This window comes from Scyliorhinus torazame, chromosome 2 (genome assembly GCF_047496885.1).
Source record: "Scyliorhinus torazame isolate Kashiwa2021f chromosome 2, sScyTor2.1, whole genome shotgun sequence".
Lineage (NCBI taxonomy): Eukaryota > Metazoa > Chordata > Chondrichthyes > Carcharhiniformes > Scyliorhinidae > Scyliorhinus > Scyliorhinus torazame.
In genome coordinates, this window is record NC_092708.1 from 94756860 (window position 1) to 94769438 (window position 12579).

The 12579-nt window shown below is 46.8% G+C and overlaps 1 protein-coding gene across 2 annotated transcripts in view; it reads left to right on the forward strand.

The window, feature by feature from the left end:
- fap (fibroblast activation protein, alpha) overlaps nucleotides 1-12579 on the forward strand; it is a 179839-nt gene that overhangs the window by 34082 nt on the left and 133178 nt on the right. For both annotated transcript variants that reach the window (XM_072474275.1, XM_072474284.1), the window contains one exon: nucleotides 5306-5401. In XM_072474275.1, the coding sequence (XP_072330376.1) occupies nucleotides 5306-5401 (96 nt within the window). The remainder of the gene's footprint in view (nucleotides 1-5305; nucleotides 5402-12579) is intronic.

Sequence of the window (12579 nt, forward strand, 5' to 3'; positions counted from 1 at the left end):
TAGAGATTATAAAGAGCTAGGATTCAAATTAAAAAACAGGTCCTCAAGGGTCATAATCTCCGGATTACTGCCCGAGCCACGTGCAAATTGGCATAGGGAGGCAAGAATAAGGGAATTTAACATGTGGCTGAAAGAGTGGTGTGGGAAAGAGGGGATCCTTTTCATGGGACACTGGCATCAGTTTTGGGACAGGGGGGACCTATACCGTTGGGATGGTCTCCATCTGAACCGAGCTGGGACCAGTGTTTTGGCGAAAAGAGTAAATAGGGTGGTCAATAGGACTTTAAACTCGAGATTGAGGGGGAAGGGAAAGTCCGGGAACCAAGAGGTGAAGTAATCAGTGGGAAGCGTAGCTGCTTAGGAATACAAAAAAGCACAAAAAGACAGAACTCAGGAGAGGTTACGCTAGTCCCCATCCCACAAAATATGACACAGTGTATGGAAAGGCTCAGTAAACCAAGGTCCACCACACTAAGAAAACAAAAATGGACGGTCAATAGAGAATTAAATGCACGCAGTGTACGGAACAAGGTAGATGAGCTTGTGGCCCAGATTGTGACTGGCAGGTATGATGTGGTAGGCATCACAGAGACGTGGTTGCAGGGGGTTCAGGACTGGCATTTAAACATCCAGGGATTCACAACCTATCGAAAAGACAGAGAGGTGGGCAGAGGGGGCGGGGTTGCCTTGTTAATTAGGAATGAAATTAAATCAATAGCACTAAACGACATAGGGTCAGATGATGTGGAGTCTGTGTGGGTAGAGTTGAGGAACCACAAAGGCAAAAAAACCATAATGGGAGTTATGTACAGGCCTCCTAACAGTGTTCAGGACCGGGGGCACAAAACGCACCACGAAATAGAAAGTGCATGTCAGAAAGGCAAGGTCACAGTGATCATGGGGGACTTCAATATGCAGGTGGACTGGGTAAATAATGCTGCCAGTGGACCCAAGGAAAGGGAATTCATTGAATGTTTACAGGAGGGCTTTTTGGAACAGCTTGTGATGGAGCCCACGAGGGAACAGGCCATTCTGGACTTAGTGTTACGTAATGAGCCAGACTTGATTAAAGATCTTAAAGTAAGGGAACGCTTAGGAGGCAGTGATCATAATATGGTAGAATTCAATCTCCAATTTGAAAGAAAGAAGGTAGAATCAGATGTAAAGGTGTTACAGTTAAATAAAGGTAACTACAGGGGCATGAGGGAGGAACTGACGAAAATCGACTGGGAGCAGAGCCTAGTGGGAAAGACAGTAGAACAGCAATGGCAGGAGCTTCTGGGAGTAATTGAGGACACAGTACAGAGGTTCATCCCAAAGAAAAGAAAGGTTATCAGAGGGGGGATTAGGCAGGCATGGCTGACAAAGGAAGTCAGGGAATGCATCAAAGCAAAAGAAAAACCTAGAATGTGGCAAAGAGTAGTGGGAAGTCAGAAGATTGGGAAGGCTACAAAAACAAACAGAGGATAACAAAGAGAGAAATAAGGAAAGAGAGGATCAAATATGAAGGTAGGCTAGCCAGTAACATTAGGAATGATAGTAAAAGTTTCTTTAAATACATTAAAAACAAACGGGGAGGCAAAAGTAGACATTGGGCCGCTCCAAAATGACGCTGGTAATCTAGTGATGGGAGACAAGGAAATAGCTGAGGAACTAAATAAGTACTTTGCGTCAGTCTTCACAGTAGAAGACATTTCCGGAGAGTCAGGGGGCAGAGTTGAATATGGTAGCCATCACAAAGGAGAAAGTGCTAGAGAAACTAAGAGGTCTAAAAATTGATAAATCTACGGGCCCAGATGGGCTACATCCTACAGTTCTAAAGGAGATAGCTGAAGAAATAGTGGAGGCGTTAGTTATGATCTTTCAAAAGTCACTGGAGTCAGGGAAAGTCCCAGAGGATTGGAAAATCGCTGTTGTAACCCCCCTGTTCAAGAGGGGAACAAGGAAAAAGATGGAAAATTATAGGCCAATTAGCCTAACCTCGGTTGTTGGCAAGATTCTAGAATCCATTGTTAAGGATGAGATTTCTAAATTCTTCGAAGTGCAGGGTCGGATTAGGACAAGTCAGCATGGATTTAGTAAGGGGAGGTCGTGCCTGACAAACCTGTTAGATTTCTTTGAAGAGATAACAAATAGGTTAGACCAAGGAGAGCCAATGGATGTTATCTATCTTGACTTCCAAAAGGCCTTTGATAAGGTGCCTCACGGGAGACTGCTGAGTAAAATAAGGGCCCATGGTATTCGAGGCAAGGTACTAACATGGATTGACGATTGGCTGTCAGGCAGAAGGCAGAGAGTTGGGATAAAAGGTTATTTTTCGGAATGGCAACCGGTGACGAGTGGTGTCCCGCAGGGTTCAGTGTTGGGGCCACAGCTGTTCTCTTTATATATTAACGATCTAGATGACGGGACTGGGGCATTCTGGCAAGTTTTCCGATGATACAAAGATAGGTAGAGGGGCAGGTAGTATGGAGGAGGTTTAGAAAGATTTAGACAGTTTAGGAGAGTGGTCCAAGAAATGGCTGATGAAATTCAACGTGGACAAGTGCGAGGTCTTGCACTTTGGAAAAAAGAATAGAGGCATGGACTATTTTCTAAACGGTGACAAAATTCATAATGCTGAAGTGCAAAGGGACTTGGGAGTCCTAGTCCAGGATTCTCTAAAGGTAAACTTGCAGGTTGAGTCCGTAATTAAGAAAGCAAATGCAATGTTGTCATTTATCTCAAGAGGCTTGGAATATAAAAGCAGGGATGTACTTCTGAAGCTTTATAAAGCATCAGTTAGGCCCCATTTAGAATACTGTGAGAAATTTTGGGCCCCACACCTCAGGAAGGACATACTGGCACTGGAGCGGGTCCAGCGGAGATTCACACGGATGATCCCAGGAATGGTAGGCCTAACATACGATGAACGTTTGAGGATCCTGGGATTATATTCATTGGAGTTTAGGAAGTTAAGGGGAGATCTAATAGAAACTTACAAGATAATGAATGGCTTAGATAGGGTGGACGTAGGGAAGTTGTTTCCATTAGCAGGGGAGACTATGACCCGGGGGCACAGCCTTAGAATAAAAGGGAGTCACTTTAGAACAGAGACGAGGAGAAATTTCTTCAGCCAGAGAGTGGTGGGTCTGTGGAATTCATTGCCACAGAGGGCGGTGGAGGCCGGGACGTTGAGTGTCTTTAAGACAGAAGTTGATAAATTCTTGATTTCTCGAGGAATTAAGGGCTATGGAGAGAGAGCGGGTAAATGGAGTTGAAATCAGCTGTGATTGAATGGTGGAGTGGACTCGATGGGCCGAATGGCCTTACTTCCGCTCCTATGTCTTATGGTCTTATGGTCTTAAAGCCCAAAAGATTTAATCTTCTAATTTGTTTAAAATCGCTGCAAGCTTTAAGGGCCGATAAAAGTACATCCCCTCTGCAGAGTTGGAGGATACCATTGCATTTTTTCAGAAGCATCATGGGATGGGTCTCCTGTTGCATTTCTGGGTTCCCTATTCAAAATGTGTTACCTCCTGCACTGTGACTTTGCATGGAGTCAGGTTCGATCTATACTTCGACACTGCCAGGAAATCAGAACGGAGTCCTGATGCACCAGGGAGACAAGTCAGATACGTGATGATCTTACACAATTAGATTTCCCCCTTATCTGTGAGCAGGCCTGCCTTCTATTTAACCATCCTTTGTTGACATTTTTACATGTTTCTAAAACTTCGTCCTATTTTATGTTATATGCTAATCTTCTTCGTACTGCTTTCTAATCCAATGAATAATCCCTTTAGCCTCCCACCATGCTTTCTAAATTCTGCAGGGTTTTCCTGAGTACTGTTCGCATTGCAAGGATTGATAATTGTTAGGGAAACCATGGAAATATGTGGAATTTTCTTCCTGTTCATACCTGGCCTTTCAGCAAGGCACAGCCCGAATGCCAACAGGTCTAGACGTCAGCCACGAAAAACTGACGCTTTGTTGTTGTTGGCATTTTTCCTGTCCCCCACCACCGCCAGACAATGTTGCAGTCTTTTGTGATCTATGGGAATCGTGTTTCTTCAAACTCAGCATATCTCCCAGCAGATCTTGCAGAACAGGTTGTTAAAATATTTAAGGGGGTTTATCTGGCATTATCCCAGAGAAGAGGAACACTGCATTTAACCTCAAAATTATGGCAGCACAGGCAGCTAGACCTCCGTCTAAGTGGCTAGGCTATTCACCCATTAACCCTGTGCTAACTGTCCTCGGCTCCTGGCCCAACAACACCTTGATTTTGCAATTCCCAAACTGGTTTACAAATCCCTCCAGAGTCTTGCCCCTCCCTATCTCTGCAACATCAGTAGCCCTTCAACCCTCCAGGATTTCTGCACATATCACATTTCTGGCTCTTGCACAACCTTGACTTTCATGGCTGCAACAGTGACAAATGCACCTTCCATGCTGGAATTCCTTTTCTGAAGCTCTTTGCCTTTCCACCTCACTTGCTTCTTTTAAAATGCAGCTTGAAATCTACCCCTTGGACATGGAGTTTCGTCACCTGCCTAATATTTCTTTATGTGGGCCGGTATCAAATTTTATTTGCTGACACACCTGTGAAGTGGCTTGGGACATTTTGTTAGAGGTGTTACACAAATTCAAGTTGACTTTGGATTGCAATTCCAACCATGGGGAGTATCACTGTTTCTCAGCAGCATCCCCAGAACAACACAGAGCTTCGATAATGATTTGCAGTGGACAGCTCGCCCGAAGCAACAATTGCCGAATTGCTCATTAATATTTCCAAATGGTGTGAAATCCCCCACACCTTCAAAAAAAAGGTTGAAGGATTTCCACTCCAGTTTCCACTGCTAATCAGGGGAACGTTCGCTTTCTCCAAAGTATACGCATTCTTTCCACAGAGGAGAGTTAGTAGAGTATCATAGTTCACACTATCAATTGTGAGCAAAATCCAGCTGGTGGACTTTGACAAAACAACAGTAATTTGCATGGGATCCTCTGGTCAGTAATTCAGAGCATTAAATTTGAAATTCCTGAATGTTTGCTAAGTGAATGCACAGCTTGTTCAATCACATTTTGTGCAGAAACTTTGTTCTAAATGCATATCCATTTTTGATACAGGTAATGTGATTGGCAAGTAACAACACTGAGACAGTTGTCATAAGTTACTACTTCACGATAATGTAACTCACCACCTGTATTGAATTCATCTTTAAGCGTTTATTTAGTTTCTCTGTAGGTTATCCAGCATGCATTCAAATGAGATGATCGATATTGAAAATAACCACTGTTTCTTTTCCTGTGTTTGAATTAGAAAACCAAGTACAAGATCAACATCCAACATTTAAGTTAGATGACTACTTAAATGGAAATTTTAGATATCAGGTATACACCCTGAAGTGGATATCAGGTAATTATTAACAGTTGATTGTTTTACCAAATCACGATTATGTTGACTTCAAAATTGTGTGATTACAAATCAGAAGTTGACAAAAAGTAAAGAATTTTCCGATTGTCTCTTCTTTAGAGTCATACAGACTGAAACCTAACCCTGTTTCACTCTCCACAGATGCTGCCAGACATGCTGAGTTTTCCCAGCATTTTCAGTTCGTGATTTCAGATTTTTAGCATCCGTTGCATTTAGCTTTTATAAAAATTAAGAGTGGGGGAAGGGTATGAACACAAATTGGCCTGTGTTAAAAAAGAATGAATAAAATAAACTCATTTTTCTTGCTTTAAAAATAGCTTCAAACAATCATAGTGCTTCTTTGTTGTTGAATTTACATGAAATCCCTGCCTGCCAACTGGACTTAGCATGTTATAGATATTGATCTAAGAACAGTAACCCTAGTGCAACTGTAGCCTTATTTAAAATTTAACTGACCTAATAAGACACCAACTTTATGACAAGCTCTTCAGAAAAAGTTACATAAACAATTGAATAAGAAAGGGACTAATGGTACTTTGTGATTGCATCTTGTTAAATTTATGGTATGGTGTGCTACTGAGTCATACACATTGAGAAACACTGCCAGATTCAATCTCCGTTCTGTGCTCAGTTGGAAGATACAGGAAAGGTGCGTATGTGAATGTCAGGATCTCACCAAGTCACGATGCCCCAGTGAGCAGATTGCTGAGCCATGACAAAGAGCTGACTACAAATTCAGACAAACGCATAAATTGGTTGGACCCAGTTGCTAATTTAATCAAGTCTTTCAAAAGCGAAATCAAAAGCAAAGGATTTGCCGGTGTTTGGAAACAAATCAATTGTTTCAACTCAGATTTATAGAGCTAGCGAGATTCACATAGTGCTGCCCTGGGGTGTGATATGCCCTTGGCCACTTCCTGCCTGGCATTGCTGCAGTAAAATGATGCATGTGACAATGTCCTCAGTGAACACTGCACAAGCTCACCATGTGCTATCCTGACATCACGTAACCAAACCGGCTGATGCAACCTCAGAATTGGAAACTTGTGCCACGTAGATTCAGCCCATGAATAAATACATCACTCAACAAAGATCTGGTGGTTGCCAGGTGAGACCTAAACCTGTGTTAATCGAAGACTCATTGCACAGGTTTTAGGGGAGGCGTTTTTCAGTCAATGTTGTTTAGGCACAGCTGGTAGAAGCACTGTGCTGGGTTCTGACGCATTTTTTGCCAGCTTCTACATGCAGCCAAGGAAGTGAGAGACTACTTGACCCAGGTGTAGGAGAAATTGTTTCAGTCTTTTTGGTCTGAAACATGATCAAGAAATGGAACAAGGGCGACAGAAATGGGAAGCACTGTGAGGAGGAAGGGAAATGAAGAAGGACGCATTCTGGATCCCACATAATGGAGGATCTATGACAGTGCAAACTGAGGGGCTCCACTTGCACAACTTTTCCATCCCAACACGGATTCACCATTCATCACTTCAACTCATCACAGCAGCCCTTAGACAATATCCGACATTAAAAGCCAACAAAAATCTTTCCATTAAAGCTTTATCAAAAAGTGCATCCAACTACACAATCAGCCTTCTGCATTTCCTTCATGCCTGTAATACTTTGTAAGGCTTTGCCTGATCGGGTGCGCATGCTCAGTGACCCCAGTAGCTGCAACATGGCTGGTGGAACTGGTGGAAGGCTGGATTTTAGTGGGTAGACTGAAAATGGGCTTGTAGGATTCCTTTGAGCAACTCTGGACCCGACTTTGGTCTGCAGCACCATAGCATGGCTGACAGCAGTCTGGGCTGTCTGGCTGAGGTAGCAACAAGGGCATTGGTGGAGTGGCAATGCTAGGAAGACAAATGCTGTAATCCCAAGTGAGGACAGTCCATGCTCTACATAGTCACTACCACTCCCATGAGATGGTAACTCAACAAATCTAGTAATTCATCTGTTGGTGGACAGATTGCTGGTCTGCTGTGACAAACTGGATGCACCTTTGCACCCTGAGATCCGTATACATGATAGAAACAGTCTGAGCTGCGACAGTGCCATTGCAGCACTGAGAAATTATGAGGAGGCTCCCTGTGGAAGCTGAGACAATAGCCAGCAGACGCTCCATCAAGTGTTCATGGTCCATTGCTGCCATGGGATTGTCCACCAATTTCATACTTTTAGCCGTGGCTCTGTTGGGAGCACTCTTGGCTCTGAATCAGAAGATTGTGAGTTTATGTCCCGCTTCGGGACTTGAGCACAAAATTCCAGGCTGACATTTTAGTGCAGCACTGTCCCTGGTGCCATCTCTGGGATGAGATATAAAACCAATGTCTGCCCTCTCAGTGTATGTAAAAGATCCCACAACACTATTTAAAGGAAGAGAAGCGAGTGATCATGAGTATCCTCGCCAATATGTCTCCTTCAATCAACGTCACAAAAACAGGTCATTCAGTTTGTGGGGGATTGCTATGCCTGTTTCCTACATTACATCTGATGCACGATCAATCACTACTGAAGCGAGATTGTAGTCCAATTGAAGGCTTTAATTAACAAGTAGTTACCCCAGCAGCTCCGGTACAGAATAACTGCTGTGGGTGAAACACAGACTCTCATGCTCTGCCTGCTGGGCAGAACCAGCAGGCAGGTTCTACCACTCATACTACAGTATAAGGTACATCCCACCTAGGTACCACGATACCCCTAATATAGCCTACCACATTCACCACCTGTTTAAAAAAAGAGTCCGGCGGGGGTGGTGGCCTTGCTTTTACAGTGGTAGAGGTTATAATGGTACCCTTCGGTGCCTTTACGTGCAATACACATAGTTACAGACAATTATTTACAAGTTCATTTTACAATTGTGGTAATACCAGGTATTGCGGTACCTAAGAGGTGGATGACCATTGGTTAGACCCAGGAGTCTACCATTGGCTGATGTACATAGCTCCGCCCTGAGAGGCGGAGTATAAGAACCGATGCCATCCCAGCAGCCTTCACTTTCTGTATCGAAGCTGCTGGGGAAGAGTTCTACCAGACTAAAGCCTATTAGTTATGACTCACCTTGTCTTGAGAGTAATTGATTGCGCATCAATTTAATCTGCTACAACTTCAGTTGAAAGGATGGATCTCCGTATCAAACCGGAGTGCCTTCAGCTCAGCCCCCACGCGGACAACTCTGCTGCTATTTTCAAACATTGGCTGGGGTGCTTTAAGGGCTACCTCGACACGGCCGCCGACATCCCGACAGAAGGACAAAAGATGCATCTCCTACGCTCACGGGTCAGCCCTGGGATCTACCCTCTTATCGAGGAGGCGGCGAATTATGCTGCCGTGATCGAGCTGCTAGAAGGACATTATATCCGCCCTGTGAACCAGGTCTACGCTCGTCACCTGCTGGCGACTAGGAGGCAAAGCCCCGAGGAAATGTTGGAAGACTTTTACCGGGCGCTGCTGGTGCTGGGCCGAAACTGTGGCTGCCTGCCACTTTCGGGGAACGAGCACACGGAACTTTTGATCAGGGATGCTTTCGTGGCAGGTATGACCTCCCCCGATATCCGCCGAAGGCTCCTAGAAATGGACACTCTGGGACTTGCAGAGTAATTGATTGCGCATCAACAATGAAACTATCAGCCGGTCGGGGGCCCTGGTCGTCCTCTGCGATCGTTGCAGTCCCGGCGGTGATGCTGGCATCGGCTCGGGCATCCGTGGCTCTGGGAGCATGTCGTCTTCAGCTTCATCGCATCCGGATGGGGCCAGTGAGAGGACGGATCCTCCTGGGATGGGGGCTGCGGTGGTGTGCGCCGGTGAAAAAATGGTTGGGGTTGGTGTGGGTGGGGATCCAGCGGGGGCCAGATCCCGGAGGGAGACTTGTTGGCCGTCAGGGTGCGCCACATAGGCGTACTGGGGGTTAGCATGGAGGAGATGTACCCTCTCGACCAGTGGGTCCGACTTGTGGGCCCGTACGTGTTTGCGGAGTAGGACGTGTCTGGGGGCTGCCAGCCATGTTGGGAGCGAGGTCCCCGAGGAGGACTTTCTAGGGAAGGCAAGGAGACGTTCATGAGGTGTTTCGTAGGTAGTAGTGCACAGTAGTAATCGGATAGAGTGAAGTGCATCGGGGAGGACCTCCTGCCATTCGGACACTGGGAGATTCTTGGACCGTAGGGCCAGTAGGACGGCCTTCCAGACCTTCCCGTTCTCCCTCTCTACCTGCCCGTTTCCCCGGGGGTTATAACTGGTCGTCCTGCTGGAGGCAATGCCCTTGCTGAGCAGGAATTGATGCAGCTCGTCACTCATGAAGGAGGACCCCCTATCGCTATGGATGTAGGCGGAGAAACCGAATAGGGTAAAGATGCTATGGAGGGCTTTAATGACGGTGGAGCCATCATGTCGGAACAGGGGATGGCGAAAGGGAACCGGGAGTACTCATCAATCACGTTTAAGAAATCCGTGTTGTGGTCAGTGGAGGGAAGGGGCCCTTTCAAATCCACGCTGAGGCGTTCAAAGGGGCGGGAAGCCTTCAGCAGGTGCGCTTTCTCTGGCCTGTAGAAGTGCGCCTTGCACTCCGCGCAGATTTGGCAGTTTCTGGTTACGGCCCTGACCTCCTCGATGCAGTAGGGCAGATTGCGGGTTTTAATAAAGTGGAAGTACTGGGTGACCCCCATGTGGCAGAGGTTGTCGTGGAGGGTCCGGAGTCGGTCTACTTGTACACTGGCACAAGTGCCGCGGGACAGGGCATCAGGAGGCTCGTTGAGCTTCCCGGGACGATTCAAGATCTTGTAATTATAGGTGGAGAGCTCGATCCTCCACCGTAAGATCTTATCATTCTTAATTTTGCCTCGCTGTGCGTTGGTCAGTGAGGAGAGTGAATTTCCTGCCGGCCAGGTAATGCCTCCAATGCCGCACAGCTTCGACGATGGCTTGGGCCTCCTTCCCGACGGAGGAATGGTGGATTTCTGAGGCGAGGAGGGTGCGTGAAAAGAAGTCCACGGGTCTGCCCGCCTGATTGAGGGTGGCAGCCAGAGTTACGTCTGATGCGTCGTTCTCGACCTGCAAGGGGAGGGATTCATCGATTGCGTGCATCGTCGCCCTGGCGATGTCTGCTTTGATGCGACTCAAAGCCTGGCGGGCCTCTGCCGAGAGGGGAAAAACCGTGGACTGGATTAGTGGGCGGGTCTTGTCCGCATAATTGGGGACTCACTGGGCGTAATAAGAAAAGAAGCCCAGGCAGCATTTCAGGGCCTTGGGGCAGTGGGGGAGGGGAAACTCCATGAGGGGGCGCATGCATTCGGGATCTGGGCCTATGACTCCATCATGCACTATGTAGCCGAGGATGGCAAGGCGATCGATGCTAAACACGCATTTGTCCTTGTTATAGGTTAAGTTAAGGATTTTTGCGGTATGGAGGAATTTGCGGAGGTTGGTGTCGTGGTCCTGCTGGTCGTGGCCGCAGATGGTGGCATTGTCGAGGTACGGGAACGTGGCCCGCAGACTGTACTGGTCAACCATTCGGTCCATCTCCCGTTGGAAGACCGAGACCCCATTTGTGACACCAAAGGGAACCCTTAGAAAGTGGTAGAGCCGCCCATCTGCTTCGAATGCAGTGTACTTGCGGTCGTCCGGGCGAATGGGGAGCTGGTGGTAGGCTGATTTAAGGTCTACTGTGGAGAAAACCTTGTATTGCGCTATCTGGTTTACCATTTCAGATATGCGGGGGAGAGGGTATGCGTCGAGCTACGTATACCTGTTGATGGTCTGACTGTAGTCTATGACCATCCTATGTTTCTCCCCGGTTTTTACAACCACCACTTGAGCTCTCCAGGGGCTGTTGCTGGCCTCGATAATGCCTTCCTTTAGTAACCGTTGGACTTCCGACCTAATGAAGGTCCGGTCCTTGACACTGTACCGTCTGCTCCTGGTGGCGACGGGTTTGCAATTGGGGGTAAGGTTTGCAAACAGGGAAGGCGGGTCGACCTTGAGGGTCGCGAGGACGCAGACAGTGAGGCGGGGTATGGGGCCCCCGAATTTGAACGTTAAACTTTGCAGGTTACACTGGAAGTCCAGTCTCAGGAGTGTGGCAGCGCAGAGATGGGGGAGGACGTAGAGTCGGAAGTTATTGAACTCCACGCTCTGGACCGTGAGGTTGGCTATGCAGTACCCCCGGATGTCCACAGAGTGGAACCCAGAGGCCAGGGAGATCTTTTGTTTAATCGGGTGTACAGCGAGCGAGCAAGAAGGGGAGTAGAGACAATCCAGGTAACTATAAACCAGTGAGCCTTACTTCTGTTGTGGGCAAAATCTTGGAAAGGTTTCTAAGAGATAGGATGTATAATCATCTGGAAAGGAATAATTTGATTAGAGATAGTCAACACGGTTTTGTGAAGGGTAGGCCGTGCCTCACAAACCTTATTGAGTTCTTTGAGAAGGTGACCAAACAGGTGGATGAGGGTAAAGCAGTTGATGTGGTGTATATGGATTTCAGTAAAGGGTTTGATAAGGTTCCCCACGGTAGGCTACTACAGAAAATACGGAGGTATGGGATTCAGGGTGATTTAGCAGTTTGGATCAGAAATTGGCTAGCTGGAGGAAGACAAAGGGTGGTGGTTGATGGGAAATGTTCAGACTGGAGTCCAGTTACTAGTGGTGTACCACAGGGATCTGTTTTGGGGCCACTGCTATTTGTCATTTTTATAAATGACCTGGAGGAGGGCGTAGAAGGATGGGTGAGTAAATTTACAGATGACATTAAAGTCGGTGGAGTTGTGGACAGTGCGGAAGGATGTTACAAGTTACAGAGGGACATAGATAAGCTGCAGCGCTGGGCTGAGAGGTGGCAAATGGAGTTTAATGCAGAAAAGTGTGAGGTGATTCATTTTGGAAGGAATAACAGGAAGACAGAGTACTGGGCTAATGGTAAGATTCTTGGCAGTGTGGATGAGCAGAGAGAGCTCAGTGTCCATGTACATAGATCCCTGAAAGTTGCCACCCAGGTTGAGAGGGTTGTTAAGAAGGCGTACGGTGTGTTAACTTTTATTGGTAGAGAGATTGAGTTTCGGAGCCATGAGGTCATGTTGCAGCTGTACAAAACTCTGGTGCGGCCGCATTTGGAGTGTTGCGTGCAATTCTGGTCACCGCATTATAGGAAGGATGTGGAAGCATTGGAAAGG